Genomic DNA, 24,464 nt, shown 5'->3' with positions numbered 1-24,464 from the left:
TTTATTAAGATACTTAACTATGCCATGTGAAAAAAGAAGACCAAAAGGAACACTTAGTGGAAGCACTTCATAAGGCAACCTTAAAATGGTGGGATCTAACTTCAACTCTAACCTGTCATATGGGAACCATTTCTATCAGAGTAACCTAATGCAAAGAAGGAGATTCTTCTGAATGTTAATAGCTACAGAGCAAAGCTGATTTGGTTGCTCAGATAAGGAAACAAAAATCGCATATGCAGTTTTCTAACTATTGAAAATAAAGAATGCTCTCTTTTCCATCTGGTTGCTCTCTGTTTCTCTCCTCATCCCATTCTTTCCTTTCCCTTAAATGCAATCTAAACAAACACAGGTAATGAAAATGTTTATAGGGACCATTTGAAATCAGCGTAAAATCTAATCCACCAGTTAAAACAATAACGAGATTGAGTTTGATTGACAAGCATGAGACCAAGGCTCTTTAGGCCAAAGCACCCCCAGGTTAAGCATCATGGATATGGGGGGAGGGGGTTCCAAGCAAAAGATTTCTGTTCATCTTCGACCCCTTGCTCTTTTTCTACAGTAGCCATGTGACAAAATGAAGATGTTAGGGATGACTGCTCATTTTCCCTCTAACCAAACTTTCTTGAAAGCTAACAAAAGAGATAAAAATACCAGTGATACTGCCTGGTAAGTGAGGGGAAAGTACCAGAAGGAGGAACAAATTGGTGGATTTGAGATTGGAGCACCCTGAAGTTTTTTACCCAGCTGCATATTTTGCACTGGGCCCCTTCAACCCAAGTCCTGTCTCTGAGCTGAAGACGAAAGGATGAAATCATTTTAATTGACTTTAAGCAAGATTTTATGTCTATGATCCTCAGACTAAATCTAGAATAATTCCTTCTTTGCATACTTACTTATAACCCTCCGTTCAAGCTTGAAAGGATTTCCATCAGAGTAGCTAATAATTAAAAACATCTGCTAACCAATCTTTCAGTCATGCAACTTCTGCCGAATATAGATCAGCAAATTACTCCCTTCTCAGCTCTCTGGATCTTGTGCTGCTCTGAATTCTGACATATAGTGGAGATCATGAGATGTTATGAATGACTGATAGAGTGTCAGCGGCAACATGTATGTTTAGGAGCCTTTGGGAAGGAAAATAGAAGGTAAGGGACATGGGTACTATACTTCATCTCACCCTCAAGATAACAGAGCAGATAGACCCTGGAGGCTCTAGAATAGACATTACAGAGTCCTGGAGGGATATGATTTAACCACAATGTAATGAAAACTGACGATTAATTCTTATACAGTTGGAAATCTTCCCCTCCTTCACAAAACCAAACCACATTATGCTTTTTAACAATAGGATCAACTGGATTCAATTGAACATCTATAAGACTGTTTAGGTTCCTTTTTAAGGCGGCCCAGTGCTTAAAACAACAGGGACTATAGACAAAATGTTCATCAAAGTAGCAAAACTATTCATGTGCAGGATAAACTAAATTCAGTGTTCTGGTCCCATATTTATTGGCCTAAGTCGTTATTTTCAATAATATGAATATTATTAGTACTACTATTTGTATTTCTTTGTGTATGATGTCTTCCATGTGCCATCTTCACAAAACATGCATTTAAATTTGTAATTTGTATTTTATTTTAATTTTGTGTATTTTCCTTTTTTCCTAACACCTAAGTTAATTTAGTTTTCTTCTAATAATGTTGTATTTTGGCTTAAACTAAAACAAAAAAGAAGGAAGGAAGATGAACACCATATGGCAAAGCAGATTTTTAGGAGATCCCAGGAAGCAAAACATTTTGCCATGGTTTTATCACAAGGGGGGGAGAGACCCGCATAACTTGTGCTCTGAAAACTTACCTTTTCTTTAATTATATGGATAGCATTTCAAGCATTCCCATTTTTTTTGCATATTGAAAATACCCATTTAAAACATTTTTAAATAACCACAATAGAACATTTATTTAATATAAAGTAAATCTTATAAAAATTCAATTGCAAAGTAGTTAAGGTATTTGAATTTTTTTTAAAAAAATAGGGAAGAATCCCAAGAAAGAAAGTATTTGATGGCTAATAATCTCATTTCAATATAATAGGACCTTTCTTTTGCAAAGAGCAAGACAGGTTAAAAGATATAATTATGACTCTGCAAACTCTCCCAAGTGCTGGAAGATCATCTGACAGTTCTGATCCCGGGCTCAGCTCTCAAAGGGGAAAAAGTCTTTGTCTAGTTACAGAGTTAAAGAGACAGGATCCCTATTCCGTTCTCTGCCTACATTGCAATTTAACTGTCAAAAAAATCCAAGCGGCAAAATTGTCTTATTCCAATACCGCATAAAATGATTGGGGAGGGGTGGGGGTTGGAGGGTTTGAAACTGACCTGTCAAAACCTCCCTGTTTAAAAATGTATTATATATATATATATATATATATATATATATATATGTATGTATGTATGTATGTATGTATGTATGTATGTATGTATGTATGTATATGAATGATACTGGAAAGGTTAAAGATGTGCCAAAGAAGTAGGACAATTTCTTTCCCTCATGCGGAAGCGTTTTAAAACAATTAAAAAGAGAGAGGGGGAAAAAAACGGATTTAGAATTAAGGATCGCCCATGTACAATTTTCCTCCTAAAGATCAAAAAAGAAACAACGGTAGAATCTCATTCATTCCGCTTTTCCAAATAGTGAGGGGAAAACAAAACTTTTCCGTGGAACAAGATGTTCAAAGACACGGGAAGAACGTTTTCCTTGTCAGGATGTGCAATAAAAGGACAGGGAACGCTCCGGCCAAACGGCGAGCGCGCAAGAGCGTACCGACGAGCGGGAAGCGAGGAAAGCGGGAGCCCCTGTCAGCTGCCAGCTCCGGCAGGTGGGGGGTCCTTTCGAAACGGTTTCCCGCCCCCCTCTAATATTCCCAGAAACCATCATCCCCTCAGACACGATCCCTGTGGGTCTGTGTCTTGTTTTGTGGGAAACATTTCAAATAGCCAAAAAAAAAAAAGGGAGGGCGGAAGCGGGGAACGATCTGCGAAAGCGAGGTAGGAAAGAGACGGGCCCTTTCCCAAATACTCTTTCCTCCTCGATTCTCTTCCCTTCCCTTCTTTCAGTGAAAGGAGAAAAAATAAACCATCTGGGCAATCCGAGAGCCGGCAAAGGACCCCTAACTAGCCCGAAGGACGAGGAGAGAGAGAGAGAGAAACCCGGGCGCGAAAACGGATCGGTGGCAATCCAAGCGCTAAAACCGCGGAAGCCACAGCTATTGTCTGCATCCCTGTCGCTGGGATCCGCCTGGAAAAAGTCCTCCCAGCACCCACCCCGCCTGGATTTGGGGGGATTTGGAGTTTTTCTACATCTAAGTAGGGACTGGGTCGGGAACGATCTGATTTGGTTTTACTTTGATTAGGTGACTCCTTGGACAGTTTTGCGCCGGGATATTTGGGGGGGGGGGTGAGTGGGAGAGCAGAAAATCCCGGGAACACAAAATAAAGAGTTAAATAATCAAGCAGAGCGTTCCTAAGGAGTAGTTGGGCTTCTTTCTTTCTCTCCCCCCCCCCCCCAGCTGACACAAGCTTTTCTCCTTCCACCTTGCAATAAGACTCTGCTAAACGCCCGGCAGGAGCAAAACTTATAACAGCCTGATTTGATCCCCCCCCCCCCATGTCACTTCAGGGCACGTCGGATCGCTGTGGCCAGCTCATCATACACTTTTGGGGTACTAGGGCATTCTGTGGCAATTTATCCAATTCGCCCCATTTTTATTGCGGGTGTGAATGAAGATGTAAAACCGAAACCACGCCAGGTGAAAACGCAACTGTCAGTGCAGAATGAACTGACTTGCATGCTTTCTCCTTGACGGGTAAATGCTAGTTTCGGTTGTATTTCAAGATAGAAATTCACAACTGATGCTGCCTCCCCCCCCCCTTAAAATTCGGCATCTTCATCTTAAATAAATGTCTGCTTATTTTTCTACCCTGCTGAGCACCTATGCAACATATGACTTACACTAGACATTACTTCTGTGCATGTTTAATGCAAGAGTTGCTTCTTCTTCCTTCTGCAGATCTGCAGATAAACTTTAAGAAATCTTTCTGCAGTGGATGAAAAGTAATGGTTATGATGCACAAAATTAATTGGTCTGGGCTTCATGCAACCAATTGTAAAATCTGTCATCCTTTCTGTTCAGTAGCATGCTGATTGTTAAGCATGATGTTATGGCTTTCCCCAAAGTCTGCTTTGCCAAACAGAGAGATGCTGAATCACTGACATTCCTCTGTCAATCCTTTAATCCACTCTCTTCCCCAACTCCTGCTGCAGAATTGGATTGTGCCCAGCAATAGACAGGGAAGAAGAGCAAGTGGAAGGTTCAACAAGCAGCCTCTCTTGTCATGACATGGATGACCACATATCTGCAGGGCTTATGGCCACGTGAAGGCCCTCAGAATCTTTGCTATGAATCCCCACCATCTCTTTCAGTGTTGTGGTCCTGAGCATTTTGAGGGAGCAGCCACTCAAGAGATTGGTATGGACAACTCCTGTGTTAATACCTAGACCAGACCTGGTGCACTCCATATTCTAAAAGTTTAATTCCCAGAGGCAACTGGACTTTGAAGATGCTTTGCTTCACATCCAAGAAGCTTCTTCAGCTCTGACTGTATGGTGGCGAATGGAAGGAGCTGAAGAAGCTTCTTGGATGAGAAACAAAACATCTTCAAAGAAAAAACAGAAAGTCCAGTTGCCTCTTGAAAAAGCACCTTTGGGTCAACCATGATTTGGATAACTGAGAATCTCTATAGACTTTTAATTCCCAGAGTTGTCAGCCAGAATGGCCAGCATCCATCTCTCTCTCTCTCTCTCTCTCTCTCCTATCTATATCGATCGATCGATCGATATAGGTATAGGTATAGATATAGATATAGATATAGATTAAATGTGTGTAATTCCAGAGAGGTCCAACCTTTGCTGCTGAAATTATTGCTGTTTATTGGACATTATTCAGATTTTCCCCACTTAGAACATTTCTGAAACTTTCCTTAGAACAAAACTGAAAGCATTGATGGAAATTCATGAGTTGAAATAGAAGATGACTTCTAGTCTCACCACCACCACCAATAACACTGAAAGTAGAATCAAATCTTTATCAGAAAGCATTTTAATAGAAAGAAGCAGTTTCTCATGTTCTTTTCTATGTCTTTAGACACTTAAGTGATTCAGTTGCTTGACTACATGGAGCAACAAATGTGTGATTTCCCTTTCTATGCCTTTCTGAGCATGTAGTAAAAGAAGGTGTGTGATGCGATACTATCACCTTCTTTGCTGCACTTCAATTAATGCTGATTTTAGTGGGAGACAGAGAAAGTCTTGAGTGCTACGTCTTACGTAGGATATGTTACCAAATAAAAACAGGTGATTAGAGAGTCCTTTTCCACCAGTAGGAAACATTGGTGAAAGTGAAGAGAAGAAAGTTGGGGAAATCCATCAGTCACTCTCCTTAACATATATGAAGTATAAATAAAAGCAGTGCCAGTGTGCCAAGATAATGATCAGCAGTGAGGCAGCAAATGCTATGCAAGTACAGTTTCTTGCTAGATCAAGGACTGATGGATAGCATTTTAACTCACTTATCAAGTGTTTTTATCAGATATGCAAAAACCTTTTGCTGGAATCACACTAAGAGTCAGAACTATCTGGGTTACTGCAGGAGTGAAGGAGAAAGACTGATTGGTCCTTTTGTTTTGCTACCCAACCATTTTCTGCATTTACATCTTTAAAAAGACATAGTGAAAAGATTCCTAGGAGCATCTAAACGTCAGCTGTGAAGCACACAATTGTCTTCAAAGAAAACGAAGTCAGTATATGGTAGAAATGTTAGGATCCATCTTGAAAATAAATGAATAGCTTCAAATTTGAGACACACAGTATGGTTGGCTACTTGTAGCCATTTTCAAGCACCAGTCTTCTGGCATAACAGCACAAAGGCTAAAGATATGAATTAAAACACGAATAGGATTTTCACTGATTAGTGGAAGAAATCAGATTTTTCTGGGTAAGCGTTTTCCTCTCGTATTCTCGTCCCAAAGGGAAGCCATCCTGTTCCATTTGCTGCTTGCCTTTGGGGATTAAAAAGATTGCAATGGCCACATGTGTACCACACCTGACCATCCTTTTCAACACATGGAATCACTGGCCAAGTGTAGTCATGATGCCTATATGCATAACATCATATACCACCTGGCTCATTATTTTATGTTTCAGTTCTTTATGGCCTGTTGGGATATCGGAATACAAGAGCCAGACAAGCACCTGGGAAAGATTATTTCAGTTTCCTATTTACCCAGGGACAATGTTGCGCTATGCTTACTGAAGCTGTTCCTGGGTCTCACTCTTTTCAATAGATGTTGCTGGATGACCCAGCAAATGGTGCAAATGGAATCTGGATGTGATAATTAGCAGGGCATTCAAAAGTTTGGTAAATGTCACAGGAGTGCTGAAGGGAAGCACATTCTGGCCTCCTCTATCAGCCGGGAACCAAAGAACACTAAGGAACAGGATCTCCTTCCTCCTAGGAGGAACATGAAAACAAAGAGATCATTTTTGTCCCTTATGCTGACCAGAAGCTAATCATTGCGTCCGCCCTGAAAAACAAACATATCCTGCCAAGAGTTGAGCACACTGTCAACTCGCCCTTTGGCCAAAAGATCAGGAGCCCCCAATTTCAGCAAGAGATCAACCCAGCCAGAAGTAGAGTAAATGTCAGGCTTATTCTTTACGGATATCCTTCTGGCATTAAAGAACTGATCTCCTGTCTTGTCCAAGTTTTATGGACTTGTTTGTCTTTTTTTAATTGAACCTAGCCATTTGGACAACAACTACGGTCTTCAAGGCAGAATTAAAAATCCTCCAAATAAATAAATGAGGCTGTGGCACAGACAGAATAGAGATACACATTAGGAAGCCCATTTGCATCTTCCTAACTAATCAATGTGCATACGAATGGTATGTCTCTGATGGGGGCAGAAGGGAGGGGGGCAGTGTTGCCTTTCTTAGTGATTCATGTCCAAGAAGCAAAATCCAAACTCTGCTAAGTGTGGGTGAATGTAATGTGACTAAGCAAGTTTACTGGAGAATGTGCAAGTAGTAAGTGCATTTGGGTGAATATTTGCCCTGGCATGTGTCAGAAAAAGGACAGGAGGGCCTAGACAGGGTCAGGGGCTAAGGTGCATGCAGAGGCCAAGCAACTTGGCTGTTCCAAAGCAAAGGAGATCAGATTTCAAGCGAGGCATGAAGCCTGGGGCTGCAGCGGGACAGGAGGTGGGCGCTTCAGGACTGTTTGCAGGCAGCAGAAGTCAGGTTTAAAAGAATAATCTTCCATTTAGGCATTTGTTTATTGTTCTTAACTAAGCAACTCAGACAGCAGCTCAGCAGACCTTCATCCACATGGACTACCCAGGGAGTGGATTAGAAGAGAGACGGATTTCCAAGATGGGGGCACAAATAGATGTCTATACAGCTGTCTTTGGGATAGGGGCAAAACTTTAAGAAACCTTCAGAAGAGGTAGATGAAAGCATACCCTGCACTTCTATAGGTCAACAGTGGACCTAAAGTGAGAATGTTATTGGGAAGTGTAATCTTTGGATAAGAACTTTCTTAACAAGTGATGGCAAGGAATTCCACTGGTTAACTGAAGAGAACTGCAGCATTTTTCTGCTGTACAACCTATGACTTTTAGTTTGCTGCATGATTTTACTCTTAAAGGAACTGTATATAAAATGAGGAGAAAAGATAAATCCTCGTGAGACTATTTCTTTCATGAATCACATGTCTCCCAAGAAATCCTCTTCCAATTGTATTGCTGGTTCTTGTATGAGTATGCAGGTGAATATACCCCATTTACTTATCTCACTAAATACTTAATATTTAGTGATCTTGAGCTGCAGCCCTATGCACATTCACAAAGAAGTTATATGTCTATCCAGAAGTACATAGACGTTTGGGATTAAGTCACACTAAAATCCATGGGATTTATTCCTGGATAAACTTCTTTAAGATTGTACACTATCTCAGCAAACTTTGCAATAATTCTAAGCAGTATTTTTTCCCCTGTTGGAAGACTGAGATCAAGAAATTGGAACAGCCTATTGTTTCCCAGCAAAGTTAGATCTAATTGAGGGATTGCTAAATTAAAGGTCCATCTCTAGTTTATCAGCAACAAATCTTGTATCACAGTTGAAATGCCTGTATTCTTAGTATCATAAAATGTTGTGTTTTAGTTATTCTTGACTTTACTTAAAATCTCCCAAAGCAGACATCATTTCAAAGTGCTTATTTGTTGGAATGTCTATTATTTTCTCTTTTTTTTCACAAGCAGGATCTAAAAGCAAAGGTACAGCAATTTGTCACAGCTTTCAGGGATGTTTATTCAATTTTCAAGTTTAATTGACGACCATGGAATATTTTGGCCGGCTTTCTTCCAAGCACTAACTAGGTATGAATTTCTTGTTTGTTTGTTTGATCAACCAAGGATAGTTAGATGCTGCTATGTAGCAGGCTAAATAGAATAGGTGTACTAATAAATCTCCTGATTGATAAATCGCCTTCCAGGTGTCAAGTGCTATGGTACAAAGATCTCTCCAATATAAGAAAAAGGTAAACCATAGTGCTCAAGCGTGTTTTGATTGTTTTGGCTTATTTTGTACGAGCAGCCAGAGAGATCACAATTGCAAGATCAGGCAACAAATATGTGAAGACTTCTGTATCAGTTCATAAATGTGGATGTGAGAAAATTCACACGCTCATTTGTGGATAGGCTAAGGGCCGGATATTGGGGAAAGGGAAGCATTTTTTATAAGACAGAATAAATGCTATGATGGCAAAATAAAATTAAGGAAGAGCAAAATAAATGGGAGAGGAAAAAGTAAAAGAGTGTCTGAAATAAAATGAGTGGTGAGGGGAGGAGAGAGGGGAAAGGGGAATAACAGAATTACAGAGTTGGAAGGGACCTTGGAGGTCTTCTAGTCCAACTCCCTGCTTAGGGAGGAAATTATTTCAGACAAAGGGCTGTCCAATCTTTTCTTAAAAACCTCAAGTGTTGGAGCATCAACAACTTCTGGAGAGGGAGAGGAAGGACAGAGGACGAGGGGGGGAGAGTGGACAGGGGAGAGGGTGGAGAGAGGGGGGGGGAGGGACAGGAGTCGGATTGCTGCAGCCAAAACAGCAGATAGGAAACCCTAGCTTTGTAGATTATTTATTCTCAACTTTAACCTATAGGCTGCATGCTGGTTCCTAAGGGGGAGGGGGAAAACCTGCTCTGTGCTCTTCAAACCCGCTTTGCAAGAGTCAGCCTCCTCCTCCCTTCCCCAGAGCACAATGATTCTCACTTCTGTTAGCAATTTGTTGCCAATAACAAACATCCTGCAGCAGCATGGGCCTCAATTCCTGCAGGCCTGGCCCTCTCACCTAGTGACCTCCTTAATAACACAACTGCGAAGCAGGCAGCTCTTCCCTTGCTACCCCAGCCTCTGCCTTCCAGCCCCTCTTTCCCTCTTCCCTGATCCATTCACTGGTTCCCTATTTATATTCGTTTCCCTCCCACCCGTTCATCCTGCCTCTGTATATTCCTTCTCTGCCATTCATTATGAGGCAGGCTTTTTGTCTTTCCGCTCCCCTCTACCTCCACATCAAGTTTCCTGGTCATATTTTCACACAAATCATGCGATTCCCGTGGCATTTCAAAGGCTGTGATCCCGGCGTGCATCTTTGGAAACAAGGCACGGAGAAATCATTGAGACGCAGATCTTTTCCACATAAGACATAAAAGATGACTTTGGGTGCCTCTCGAGAGATTTCCATGACACGGATGATGTTGTTCATGTGGGCTAGAATCTTGAAAAATAAATAATGAATCTTGATTCCATCTTGATGTTATATTCACGCTACAGATCATTCTGAAGGAAATGCTGATTTAAGCCTCAGGCTGCAAATCCACCTTTTCTCCCTAATAAATGTGAACATAAATTCACTGAATATGTAATCTTTCTCTTGGGCTGCAATGGGAATTGGTCTCAACATATGCCTTTTTGACTTGGATCCAACTGATACTGAGTTTCTAGGGCTCTTCAGAGCAAACATCAGCCCTGTTTGGATAGAAACTCTTTTTCGCTTGCTTCCTAATATTTTCCATATGAAGAAGGCTTCTTGAAGCTACACACTGCCCCGTCAGTAAGTCTTAGGCGGGTTAGAAACGGCCCTGGGAGCCTTTAATCCTCTCTTTCTCTTTCATCCTCAGCCACAGCTGGACGCCCCATTGATGTGGAACAGACCAAACACCAGGCCTCTTACTAAGCTGCTGCCGGCTGCTGTGGGGCCTCTCTGGCTTTACAATACAGCCAGGCCCACTGTGCTCATATCTCTGCAGGCTGACACTTCCTGGTGTACCCAGAACTCCACCGTTCGCTTGGCCTGGGATGCCACATCTTCTATCTACCACCCCACCCACCTACCCACCCCCAGTATTTATAACCCCTCCGTCCTGAAGGATCTTTGTTAAATGGTTTGTGGGCCATCCTGGGAGCATCTACTTGCTTCACCCCCATTCCCCGACATGCTACCTCAGCCTTATTCCTTCAGCCGTCTTGTAGTTCCTCCCAAAAAATTGTATTCCCTTGTGAAAGGGGCTTCTGTTTTTCTGCCTTCTTCACAGGGGACTCAGATATTTGGAATTTCTCATGGTGGTGACTTTCACTGTTGGAGAGAGTAGAAAGTGCTACATTTGGTTCTGATATTTTCTACAGTCCTGAAGACCCCTCCCTTTTCCCAACAAAAATAATCCAGAGGGGGCAGAGAAATTTTCTGATGATGCCGCCCTGCTGGAGAGAGGAGTACACCGTGAAAGGTAAAGATATTTTTGGCCAGCTTTATAACTCAGTAAGACCAAGAATATCACATTTTACACTGTGGCATTTTTTTTTTGTCTTTTAAAACAAAAGCAATTTTTCTTTCATCATATTGAATGAGCACTTATAGGAAAAAATACAGATTTTTTCTCTAAAAAGATAACTTGGCTTTGGTTCATGGCGATGTGTAAAGCCAGTCTGAGGAAGAAATATGGCTCAGAAACTCTACAGATAGTATCCCACCCTATGCTAGGCCAATGTACACACAAACATATTTATTAGATTATGTATAATGCATGAACCAAGTCAGGATGGCTACTAATTTCCCACCAAAATCCCTTTATCCTCCTGACTTAGCTGTATGCTCAACATTTGTGCTTTTCCTGTCTGGACAAAGAAGGACCCAGAAGGACAACCTCAAGGAAAAGGTTCCCCTTGCATATATGTGCTAGTCATTCCCGACTCTAGGGGGTGGTGCTCATCTCTGTTTCAAAACCAAAGAGCCAGCACTGTCTGAAGACATCTTTGTGGTGGAATGCTGTTACCTTCCCACCAAGGTAGTTCCTATTTTTCTACTTGCATTTTTACATGTTTTCGAACTGCTAGGTTGGCAGAAGTTGGGACAAGTAATGGGAGCTCACTCCGTTATGTGGCGCTAGGGATTCAAACCACTGAACTACCGACCTTTCTGATCAACAAGGTACTTGATATAAATTTTAAAAATGGTCTTCAAGGTGTGATGATCAGTCATCTCAGTCCCACCTTCAGTTTTGACCAAGCTAGGATGGAAGTTTCAAAAAGGCTTCTATTTTAAACTTATGAGCGCTTCCTTTTTAAGAGCTTCATCCAAGACCAAATTCCTGGGTAAAGTGTCAGGTGCAAAGGAACTCACCCTATTCCAAGTCAAAATCTTTGATAATTCTTTACAAGGGGGCCAACAATGTCAAAATAGCAGGTGATACCTTAACCATTGCGCCAAGACTGGGGGTTTCTAGGGACTTCTGGTACCAAGGACTTTTCATTTTTAGTTCTGAAAAGGACAGAATTTCCTCAAGCAGAACTGATATTCCTTACCTGCCTTTTAAATCAGGATGATTGACTTGTTGAATCCAGACTGACCCAATCTGATTGGCCTTTTCAAAACCACTGAACTTTTGGCTGTTCCCACAGGCATTGAGCCTAGCTGTTGAGTCTGACTCTGTTTTTAAGAGATGTTTTCTGGATTGAATTATGGTCCCGTTTCTAGTTGTTTGTTTCTGAGGTCTGATGTTTTTGTTTTCATTTTAAGTATGTTGTATGCTGCCCATGGTTGCTTTGAATTGGGCGGCCATATAAATTGAAGAATAGAGTAAAATCAAATAGGCCTTTTTGTAAGCAAACTTCAGGCGAGCACATTCTTCTTTCAAAGTATCTTTCGGAAATAAATGAGGAATTTTACATAGAGCTTTACTGGAGAAAAGCAGAGCCCGTTTTAGCAGAGCTCGCAAATCCTTTCCTATAGAAATCCAGGGGGGATTTCTTTCAAGCCAGCCTACCTAAAGTGCAACTTCCATGCACAAATGAGGAATTTCCCACTGAACCCGGGACACTTCCTGTCACCCACCCAATTAGGTGAATGCCCTATTATGCTTCCAGGAAATTTTATTTAGCGCTTCCCCTCCTTACAATTGATGTTAATTTTGATAAGCCGTGGAAATTACACAAGTTCTGTCAGTTCCCCACATTATCCTTGTGTAGCTTAATTAAACGTGTTTTAGTTTGTTCCTTCAGTTACGCATCTAAAGAATATTCTTCCTTCATGCCTCTTGTTTGGAAAATTTCTGTGTAAACCTATCAGTACTTTCTTATACAGCTGTTTTTATTCTGAAGTGCAAGCCATTACTGGAGAATCACTGTAAAACTGTCTGTATTTAAAGTCCATTCAATCACACAACAACTACAAGTCAAGAGGTAGAATATGGGGTGAGTGCAGTGGTGGGATTCAAATAATTTAACCACCGGTTTTCTGCCCTAATGATTTCTTCCAACAGCCAGTTCACCAAACTGCTCAGAAACTTAACAACCGGTTCTCCCGCAGTGGTGCGGACTGGCTGAATCCCACCACTGGGTGAGTGGTAGCCAAGCGATAAGACACACATATTTTTTTTAGTTTTCAGTTTTAGTAATAGAACTTGCTAATGCTATGGTCACACAGTGCCATCCAGTGACTCTTGATGGCATTGTAGGCCCTTCACAATTAATAGAACTCCATAGCTTTCATATTTCTCATCTGCATAATACAATTCTCAAAATTTACCCTTTTAATTTAACCTATGGCACTAAATAAACATCGCTAATGGATATAAAGGAACTTGCTTTAAAACAGCAAGTTCTTCTTCTGTTTTTCTTCCTATTACCTGCCACCATTTGCAACTTTAACTCAATCCTTGGTCGCTGTTCCTGATTTCCAATCTTTGTCTGCCCTCTAGAGTCTGTGACTCTGTTTTTAAATTGATTGCGCAAACTCTTCCTACTTTTTTATGTGACAGTTATAATCTTTATAAAGTCTGTTATCACTATCTTTTTTAATTTTCAAAGGTAAATTAAATAAACACCATTGTTATACTAGTAATATTTATACTCTTGATTGTTGGTCACACATTAATCAATACAATGCCAGTGTCCACTCAATTTATAATACAATCCTATGCAACCGCTCCTCTCTTTTCCACCAAGAACACACAGACACAAAAACTCCACAATCATTATTATTTCAGATAAATCAGGGAGTGCTTGGAAAGTAAAATATGGATTATCATTTCTGAATCATGGAAACATATTCCATAAGCCACAAATGTAGTGCCACAGTAAAAAGAGAAATCTGCTACTTTTCATTTACTCATTTATAACCAGTGTATGTTTGTTTGCTTCAAATAGAAGATGGCGTTTCATGTTCCTTCAAAAATATCTAATGAATACATGTGCAACTACATGGCTGAGCAACTTTTTAAAATAAGGCAGTGTAAATGGGCAGTGAAGATTATTGAAGATTAACCTGCGGAGGGGTAATTACTGACCATTGGCTTGTTCATCAAAGTAGAAAAGGAAGAAAGTGATTTTAAAAATGTTCTATCTGGAACAGGGATGTGCAGTCAGGGGAGGCGGGGCCTCACCAGTGTCATGAGGAAAAGAAAAGAATTTTTAAAATAATTAAAAAGGCCAAGGTAGTTGCTGCAAGACTCCAGAGTCATAGTGACTCTGAGTCTGCTTAGTGTTAACTGTAGGGGGAGGCGAGAGAACTATGGGCCTCCTTTGCATAAGGAATTTTTTGCCTTTTAACCCTAGCTCAGAGTTAAGCAAGGGTTAAAGGCGAAAAATTACTTATGCAAAGGAGGCACGTGATTCTCCCGCCTCCTGATCTGGGAGCAACAAATCATGCCTTGCAGGTTTGAAGTTGAGCGATTATGGAAAAAGAAATCGTGTGTTGGTCAAGAGGAGCCACGAGGAAGGCACGCTTACGTTGGGCAGGTTATTTCGGAGGGTGCGGAAGGAGCACCTCAATGGCAGCAGCCTCCCCACGGAGTGCCCAAGTGAGCCTGCTGGCTCTCCCCAAATTTGGTCCTCCGGCTGAGGATCTCGTAGGAGCAGTCTTCCCCGCAGCAGCCGGACATGCTCAGTGAGGTATCGTCTATTTCAAATAGAAAGGGTCAGGAAAATTGCTTTTAAAAAAAAAAATAGCAGGCCCACATACACAGACCTTCCAGCTGGTGTTTTCTCAATAAAATTGATAGTATTTGGTGAAACAGTTTGGTGTGTGTCGAGATAATTTTAACAGGGTGAACGCTCTATTCTAAGCAAGGAGGCGATGTGCTAAAAAGGCGTGTTTTGTTTAATTAAAAAAACCACCCAATTATCCAGCGATCCGGGACTTTAAAGTCCTGCAACCGGGGCCCTGCCGCCACTTTAAAGCTTTGCTGCCTGGGCTTTAAAGTGGCGGCAGGGCCCCGGCTGCGTCCACCATAGAGCGGGAGCGGGTCCCGCTCTATGGCGGACGGCACTGGGACTTTAAAGTCCTGCCGCCGGGGCCCTACGTCAGGACTTTAAAGTCCCGGCACCGTCCTCCATAGAGTGGGACCCACTCCCGCTCTATGGCGGACGCCGCCGGGGCCCTGCCGCCACTTTAAAGCCTGGGCAGCAGGGCTTTAAAGTGGTGGCAGGGCCCTGGCAGCAGGGCTTTAAAGTCCCAGCGCCACATCTGCCATAGAGCGGGTCCCAGTCCCGCACTATAGCAGACGCAGCGCCAGGGCTTCGGCGGGGCTTTCGCGCTTGCCTCACCGACCATGAAGCTCACCGCACGTCACTGATCTGGAAGTACTTTCCTCCTGAGCCTAGTCAAAGAGAAAGATGGAAGGAAAATGTTGCAAAGCATCAAAGATGCTTTTATCAGTGAATTGTAATACTGCTGAAGAACAATATATAACCCCTAGAGGTACACAATGATCCTATTTCCTCCAAAAGTCACAAAAGAAGCCTCCAAAAAGCATATCATCAGAGACGTCTTCAAACAGAATTCCAAGCTTTCTGAAAGTTCCTCAAAACATAGCTGTGTCAGCAGGCTTGGGGATCTCAAGGAAATGGTGATCTAATAAAATGGCTGCACTGTTTTAACATCAGTTTTTCTCTACTAACTTGTTATTTGCAATTGTTTTAATATTGTTTTTTATATTTTGATTTTGCAGTTATTTTTATTGTGTACCACCTGGAATCAGTTTTTTTGTGAAATGGGTGGCTATGCAAAGAGCATAAGTAAATCAATAAAATATGATGATAATAATATCCCATTGGCTATTGCTTGCAGGCAAATGGTATTTCTTGCAAATTTTCCAGTGCACCATTGTTGCTACCCTTTCATGCCACTGTTTATGCTCAGTTTGTACAATCATCTTGCAGCTCCTAACTAAGTATTCCACTATTTCTTCAGCTTCCTTGCCGAGGAAGAACCTCTGCCTCAGACTGACTACAAACAATAGCATGACAAAGTAGCAACAATGGTGAATTTGTAAATCTGAAGAACTGGTGGGGCCATGATAGAGTAATAGAAAATAAAAAAGCTAAAATGCTCCGGTACTTTAGAATTCAAACAAAGCACCTGCCACAGAACATCCTGGATTTAACAATTGTTGATAAGAAAGGCTAAAAAGCCTAAATAATGGACTTTGCAGTACTTGGGGACAGCAGAATAAAAGGAAAAAAACTGGAGAAAATCACAAAATACAAAGATCTGCAAATAGAAGTAGAATGACACTGACAAAAGAAAGCAAAGATAGTATCAATAATACAGATTAGGTGCTCTGGATGCAATGCCAAAACATCTGGAGCATCACTTGAACACCATCAGCTTTGACAAAATCACCTTCAGTCAATTGCTTTATTTGGAACAGCTTATATCCTATAACAATACCTTTAACACCATCAAACAACAATGTCTGTCTATTCCAGGTCCTTAGGAAGGACTTAATAGGTGGATAAAAATGCCAAATCCAGTCTAAACATCTGACTGACTGCAATGAACCATAATCATGAAAAAGTCAGCAAGACTTCACCTCAATTTGATACTTTCTAAAACTTAGGCTCAAACCTCCAAAATTACTTCTTGTATCACTGATTGTCAGAAATGATAGATATAACACAGTATTCTTCGTTCCAATGTTAGTCTTCATTTTGTGAGAATTATTTTTGTGATCTGATTAATGAGGTTGCCTTATATTTCAGAGCTGCTTAAATTTTAATTCAATATTTTGCGCCCCCATGGTTGGTTTGATTGCTCTCTTGGAGTGATTCTTTTCCCCATCTCACAGTGCTGGTGCAGTGAAAAAAGACAACTGTATTGATATAAATTGTTTGGAAAGGGATATAGGAAATTACCCAAATAGGAAAAAGGAATGGATCCAGAATTATGCAAACCAAGCTCCCTCTTGAGGTAGAAGGAAAGGAGCCCATCTATCAATGTCCAGTTCCCAAGCAGCCTCTTTGTCCTCAGCAAATTACACAACAGGGTTGGAGAACACTCCAGAACTCCTGGAAGATGATGCTGGAGGCTGTAAGGAAGAAAAGGAATAGGGAAAAATCACTTTCCCCAGCCATGCCACCTGAGGGGATATCCAGTTAACAGGTCGGAAATAAACTTTTCTAGCTCAAACTTCAATACTTGCAAATCAAAGGCAACTTTTCATGTATGGGGCAGTTTATTCACTGAAGATATGCTCAGGCCAAGAGTCCTAAAATAATATTGCAAAACTGAAAGAAAGGAAATAAGGGAAAGCAGTGAGAACAATTTACATGATAATCAACTTCCACATTACTCTGAAGTAAAAAGATAAAAGCTTATGATCACTGAATATCTTTAAAAGGACATAAAGAGGGAGGATGTGAAGACAATCAGAAGTTATAAAATGTAATCCTCTTCTCTCACAGAGTAAAAGATGTACAGCTAGATTTGAGATCTGTTTAAGTCAAGTATTGGCAATATACTATATATATAATACAATATGGGGATCTTAATAGTTCCTCCAATATTGATCTCCTAAAGCCCAGACGATGGACACTGTTAGTGATAATCATATAGGCATTATCCTCCCCAAGAGAAAACAGGTAATAAGAAAGAGGATAAAATTAAATATAGGCTTATATATTATTGTGACATGTTAATTTAATACAGCAATAGAAAGTATCCTTGTAGTTCAAGCTGAAATACAGCCATCACAGGGTATCAGGAAGATTGTGCCCTAGACTCAGCGCTTGTGAATTTGTACGCAAGCTGTGGATGGCCTGGTTCTCCTTTGATATTTTATTTTATCTTTAGATGGAGGTTCTACAGAATAATTTTCCATAATAAAGCATGTTCTCAATTTATGTTCTTTGAAGAACTGGTGAATATAGGACTTTCTCTTGAAACATACCCCAAACTATAAGATATGGCAAGTGGAAAATAAGAAAAAAAAAGTAAGGAGTATAGGAATAAAAATAACTTGCAACTAGAAGCAGACAGGAGGAGCTACTAAAAATGCAAACAGAAAATAAAGATTTGAAAATAAAAGAAGAGGAACTAAGACTACAGACTACTCACCAAGGAAACAGGCCAAAATATACAAAGGAAGTGACTATTGCTAAGGTTACAGGTATAATGGATGATTTGGGATATTTTCCACAATGTGATTTATTTTGCCCTAAATAAGCCAAGTGATGAAATGAATCTAGTCCAAATTTGGAGCTCTATCAAAGTTCTGAAATAAGCCAATTTCCAGGCTTAACCTCCATAGCAAAATTAAAGAAGGCACTCAAGTATCTATTTAGTTTATTAATTTCAAAAACAGTAGTTGTGGTGTATTCTGTGACATAAACATATTGACAATGACTATTTCATCAGAGGAAGGTCTGTTTTTAGCAAGTGCCAGGCTTTTTATTTTTTTGATGGGGCATTGCTCAATCTACAACAGGGAGCAACATAAGTTCCTCTTCTTCAACCCTTGTGTCTAGTAAAGCAAAGTATTTGTCTGGTACAAGCCTCTCTTTTCTGTTTTAATTAGCACCTCTTGATTTTCCAAGGAAACATGAAAAAGCTTTGGTATCTCATCTTCCTGGTCCACTTGTCAGGTAGGAAATTGCCTTTCTGTATTGGTTGCTGATGTGATTAATTGGCTATATGTTATTGTTCAATGGGTTGTATGAATGAGTCCAGTAACAACTAGAAGAGTTTTCGGCTCATGATACTTTTTAAACAGCTTTTTAAAAAATTATAATATATCTCAACTCAGTAAGAATTCTGCTAAGTGATTAACAAGTTCCTCCAGCTGGGCAGACTTAATATTTTTTATAATTTTGAATATAAGTAATAAAGCTATGGAAAAATGATTAAGATGTGAATCATTTAAGGGAAGAATGAATGCTTTAAATGCTTCCCCCCCTACATATTAATATTAAAATGAAATTTATTTTGCCATCAGATTTCTTGCACCACAGATGACTTGGTTGGATGCATAGAATATTGTTGAAAGAAAGAAGAATACTCAAAAGGAGAGGCAAAGGGGGGAGACTAGTAAAAGGGAGATCAGAAAGAATTTCAGTGTAGTAATTGTTGATGGGTGGGGGCTAGAACACATTACTGTTCCAGATGTATGGATTTATATGAGACTGTGAACAATGCTATTGAAGCTTTGCAGGCTAATCGCCCCTCTGTGCAAAAGTAGATCTTTCTTTCTATCTATCTTTCTTTTCAAGAAGTGTCTACAGCTGAGGTAATTACAGAGGTTTTCGGTGTTGAAGGGGAACCCATTTCCATCAATTGCTCCTATAGTCCTCAGGAGAACCAGTGGAGAGAGAAAAGTTGGTGTAAGCACATAAGTGAGGCAACGTGCCAGCATGTTGTCAGTGCCCGACGTTTTTGGCTGCCATTTGTCAAGCGAAGAAATGGCACCACAGCCATTGCTGACAATATCCAAGAAGGGGTGGTCATGGTAACCATCAACCCACTCCAGAAACAGGATGCTGGTTGGTATCAGTGTTTGACACGTTTCTTGGGGACTGTGAAGACCCTGCAGAAGGTCAAGGTGAATGTTCTGACAAGTAAGTCTTTAGTCCTAAACCTGTTCTATGCTATATCTTCAAAATAATTGGATTTGTGGTTATATACTCTGATTTCAATTAAGATTTAACCTGTTGTGCCAGAGGTGGGCGTTATGGCCCCTTTGTGTGTATGGAGATTCTCAGTCATCCAGGTCATGGTTGTCCCAAAGGTGCTTTTACAAGAGGCAACTGGGCTTTTTGGTTTTTCTTTGAAGAGGTTTCGCTTCTCATGCAAGATATGAAGAAGAAAAACCAGAAAGTCCAGTTGCCTCTTGAAAAAGCTCCTATGGCCCGTTTATAACTTGTGGACTTCAACTCCCAGAATTCCTGAACCAGTATGGCTGGCTCAGGAATTCTGGGAGTTGAAGTCCACAAGTCATAAAAGAGCCATAGTTCCCCACCCCTGTGTTATGCAAAGACAGGAATGAAAAGAGAAATAAAAAGCTAGAGTGTTTGGTAAGCTGCAAAGAAAAGAATGAAGCAGGAGTGTGTGTATATTTCAGGATGGAGAAGTAGAGGCCAAGGGGATGCCCTGTACCCAAGACAAAGGAGGTGGGAGGCCTGGGGAATTTCTTCTTCTTCACAACCTCTTCCCTTTCAGTTGAACTGAACCCACTATTTAGAATAATTAATCTTGCTCAATGATATGTTTATTATATTTATTCTTATTAACTTAATTGTGTATTGCTGCATTTTTGCCAGGTACAGAGGATGTACAAGAGAAACCCAGAATCCTTCACAGCATCTCCGGGTAAGACTATATGTACCTTTTTTTTTCTGCACCAGAGTGTGCAATTCAACATTAATAGGCTTGGATTAGAGCAGCGGTTCTCAACCTGTGGGTCGGGACTGCTTTGGGAGTCGAATGACCCTTTCACAGAGGTCGCCTAAGACCATCGGAAAACACATATTTTCAAAAAAAATACAGAAAACATAAAATAATTTTATGGTTGGGGGGTCACTGCAACACGAGGAACTGTATTAAAGGGTCGCAGCATTAGGAAGGTTGAGAACCACTGGATTAGAGGAAGGAGGGATTTAACTAAATATCAGAAAGAATTTAACAGTGGTCTGATTTACATTACAGTGGATCAGAGTGACACAGAAAGTGGGGTTCTTGCTTTGTTATAGGTTTTGAAACAGAGGCTGGATGGTGCCTTTTGCTTCAGGGGTTTGCGGGGGGGGGGGGGGGGGTTAGAAGCTATTTTTTCCCCCAGTGGCAATTGGTCCCTGCTGTGAAGCCATATCTGGAAGAAAGAGCTTTTTATAATATTGTGGTATATATGCAGAATGGGGCAATTGAGATGGTAGTGGTTAGAAATTATCACAAGACTTTCAGCAAGAAAGAGTAAGAAATGTCAGGTAGCAGCCAGGACCATTCAATCAAAGCTCCTTTTTATTTACGTTGTGCATACAACACACACCCAAAGCATGGCTTTGATTGCACAGAGGCTGCCCTCACATTTTTTCTTACCTCTCTGATACCATATTTGACTGGGAGGAGCCCAATTACAACTTCCTACTCTGATGACATTTTTTTAAAATTTCAGCCAGAAATAACATTAAACTAAATAACATTAAACTAAAAAAAAATGATGGCGTGAACTTTTGGTACACATCATAATCAAGGAAAAAGAAAATGCCTCATTACTCTAAAGTAGTGTTTCTCAGCCTTGGCAACTTTAAGATGTATGGACTTCAGCTTCCAGAATTCCCCAGCTAGATTGAAGACAAATGTAAAATAAATATAGAAATGCACATTTCCAAAGTACATTCTCTAACGTTGAGTATTCTTAGCATTAACTGCAAGCATAGTCTGAAATATGTAGGACAGGATAGGAACATCTGCAGAAGGATCCAAAAAGGTAAGGTAGCAGTTCAGACTACATGATCAGAGTTGCCCTGGTTTTACATGGAATAAAGAGATGAAGTTTCAATAGTATGGTCACAGCTGCCCTCTTAACTTTTTTGACACCCCAGCAGCCCACAGATACCCTGCAGAGAATGAGAAGTCATAATTGAGGGAATTTATAAGCAATTTCCCCTTTGATAGAGCAGCAATCCCCATTCAACATGGTAGCGGGTTTGAAAAACCAGTGAGCTTCATAACTCCAAATATAAATCAGAACAGTTTGGTCAAATGGGACAAACATTATACTGCACAATTTAGATTTGTGGCATTATCTTACTGTACGGGGAGTGCAATGGCTAAATTGAAAACTAGGCTCTCCTGCACATTTACAACACAACATATATTGACAATTTCTGCATGTCCGGTTAATTTGGAACCAGAAATTCCAGAGAAAGAAAAGAAAATGTTGGAGAAATATTATTCATATTAATATTTTAAATATACATGCAGCCCAATTTCAAAATACTCTGAGCAATTAAAAATAAAAATGGTAAAAACAAGAAAAAGATGCAATATAGACAAAAATGAAGAGTGAAGATGGGAAAGGTGACAAAAACCAGTTGGGAAAGCAAAATAACCAGCCCACATAGTCCACTCACTCACGCCAATAACTGCTACAATCAGATTTCCTAGAAAGCACTGCTTAAAGGTAGTGGAAAAATGTTCTGAGTTCAGTATCATCTGATGCTTCGGGTTGTCTTTTTTGATCAGTAAGGATTTGCTGGGACTTCCATTTCTGAGTTTTATCTGGATAACTTAGAAATTGAACGTAGGATTTCTTCTTGGAAAGCAAGTGCTCTGGTGACTGAGCTATAGTCGTCATCAAACAATATCCAAAGTCCCCTTTTTAAGTAAACATTTTCATTCTACATTACCTAATTCATTTCTATTGTATTTGTGTTTTTTCAAAGCTCTCTTTCAAATGCTGGAGTCAATCTCATCTTCCTAGTGGCTGGCTTTCTTGGTTTCAAACTACTGATTGCTATTATTATCCTAATTATTGCCAGAAGCAAGAAGAGAACTACTGGGAATGAGAGCAGAGGAGAAAACCAGCATTTTCACCTCCCAATCACCACAGGTGACAGCATAAGGATATAAAAAGAGTCCTACAAGATTAAGCCCAACCTTATCTAGTCTAATAGACAACCAGAGTCTTTTAAAAATCCCACAGACAATACAGGAAACCAATATCATTCTCCTACTATATCTAGCTCTGATCTAGGCAATGCATAGCATTCATCAGTCACTGATACCCTTATCTTCTGTTAAATTTGTCTAACAGCCATTAAAGCAATCGTGTGGTTTGAGTTTTATCACCTACATCCATGCAATGTGAAGTAGTATTCTGAATAGGAGAAACTGAAAGCTGGCTATAGCAGAGAGGTTTGTTCCAGGGGTGGTATTCAGCAGGTTCTGACCAGTTCTGGAGAACTGGTAGTGGAAATGTTGAGTAGTTCAGAGAACCGCTAAATACCAGCTCTGACTGGCCCCATCTATTCTCTGTCTCCCAAGTCCCAGCTGATCAGGAGGAAATGGGGATTTTGCAGTAACCTTCCCCTGGTTGGGGGGGGGGGGGGAATGGAGATTTGACAATATCTCCAAGCCATGCCATGCCCACCAAGCCACATCCATAGAACCGGTGGTAAAAGATTTTTGAATCCTAACACTGGTTTGTTCCTCAAGATACCTTATGTAGATAAGTTAATGTGAGATGGGGTGAATGGATGAGACAGGACTCAGGCTTCAGTGACAAACAACAGCTGTTTATTAGACAACTATTTACAGACCCAGCACCAGCCTGTCTGACAGCTAGCCCTTTCTTTGAGTATTCTCCCGCTGGAATGGAGGACCTTGGTGGAGTCTATTACTTGGCTGTCAGTATGTAACAGTGAAAGAATGCAGAACACTGTATATGCTTCCATACCACAATGCAAGGCTGAAAATTAAGAGAGAAGAAGAGCCGAAAAAGGCATGTTGACACTTGCAAAACAAACGTTTCTTGAGTTCCATTGTCAAGAAGGGCTACTATGGTCCTGTAGAGTTGAACAATTTTCACATTTCCAGTAACCTCCCAGAATTCTAGAGCCCATTTTCAGTTACTCTGGAAAAGTAATCACCCTGGAAAGAATAAAAGATCTCAGTTATGCATTGTTTTGCAAATGACTGCCTGTACTGTGCCTCTTTAGTGATCACTTCACTTTGTGTTTTTATGCCAGCCCCATCTAAAATTTACTGTTTCTCTCAGGTACCTCAGAAGTTCTCAGAAACAGAGAACTTCCTGGCTCCTATTGTCATCTTAATTATTACCAGGCGCAAGAAGAACTGAACAGATCCTGAGAACCTACTATTTCAGAAGCTCTTGCCATTCTAGATGAAACCTCTGTGCCACTTTTAATGCAGACCGTGAAGCAATGAGTCAGGCCTCTGAAATCATGCAACCAACTGCAGCTCACGAGTTCTTCCAATGACTCATTGGCCGGCATTGCTTTTGGATTCTAAATTTTTACAATAGATTGCGATTTCTTTTTTCCAGTCTTTTTTCTAAATCTCCGTGGTAAAAATGAAAACTATTGTTTTAAAAGCAGTGTAATATATTTTTGCTGTTTTTAAAAGAATAACTCCTATTATAGTCATGGCCATTGTGCCTCTGCGCCTCATTTCATTTTATTACTCTTCTGCCTGTTCCTGTTTCCAACGTAACAGGAAAGAACCAGCATGAGTGAATTTGATAGAAGAAGAACAAATAAGAATTCATAGATCAGTATCCTTGGGTGAAGTCCAAAGACAAGATGAGAAAGAGTCCAAATCAGGTGCTTGGAGTTCCCCTTCACAGCCAAATTTGGCCAACAAGGCCCTGAGAATCTGAAATGAATGTTCCTTGCAGTTATACTGTTAATCGCACCATATCTTGGTTACCAAGCTGCACATGTAAAAATAAATATAGCTTTTCTCTTTCTCTCCACTCTTACTATCATAACAGAGGATGGCATAGAAAAGTAAGAGATTACAGCAAAATGTGCATATCACCAAGAACTCAGCACAAAAGAATAAA

At 40.5% G+C, this 24,464-nt stretch overlaps 1 protein-coding gene across 4 annotated transcripts; it reads left to right on the top strand.

Annotated features, from left to right (window-relative positions):
• The first annotated feature begins 959 nt into the window (after nt 1-959).
• On the top strand, nt 960-24,464 carry LOC116509745 (triggering receptor expressed on myeloid cells 2-like). 4 transcript variants are annotated; one of them, XM_032219039.1, is made up of 7 exons: nt 960-1,145; nt 8,376-8,492; nt 18,465-18,531; nt 19,159-19,500; nt 20,203-20,251; nt 22,324-22,490; nt 23,658-24,464. In XM_032219039.1, exons 3-7 carry the CDS (start codon nt 18,489-18,491, stop codon nt 23,747-23,749), a joined length of 693 nt encoding a protein of 230 aa, XP_032074930.1. In that variant the 5' UTR covers nt 960-1,145; nt 8,376-8,492; nt 18,465-18,488; the 3' UTR covers nt 23,750-24,464. The 4 variants fall into 4 exon arrangements, with proteins under 4 accessions (XP_032074930.1, XP_032074926.1, XP_032074928.1 ...); XM_032219035.1 differs by having other exon boundaries at nt 19,156-19,500; XM_032219037.1 differs by lacking the exon at nt 960-1,145 and adding an exon at nt 6,881-7,561 and having other exon boundaries at nt 19,156-19,500.

This window comes from Thamnophis elegans, chromosome 5, assembly GCF_009769535.1.
Source record: "Thamnophis elegans isolate rThaEle1 chromosome 5, rThaEle1.pri, whole genome shotgun sequence".
NCBI lineage: Eukaryota > Metazoa > Chordata > Lepidosauria > Squamata > Colubridae > Thamnophis > Thamnophis elegans.
Note: the sequence above shows the minus strand (reverse complement) of the source record. Positions and strands in the feature narration are given on the sequence as shown.

Coding starts and splice junctions, on each gene's coding strand:
- LOC116509745 (XM_032219035.1), top strand. CDS start 18,489: ATGAAAAAGCTTTGGTATCTCATCTTCCTGGTCCACTTGTCAG. Junction 18,532..19,155: donor CTTCCTGGTCCACTTGTCAG/GTAGGAAATTGC, acceptor TTTCTTTTCAAG/AAGTGTCTACAGCTGAGGTA. Junction 22,491..23,657: donor TCACCTCCCAATCACCACAG/GTGACAGCATAA, acceptor TGTTTCTCTCAG/GTACCTCAGAAGTTCTCAGA.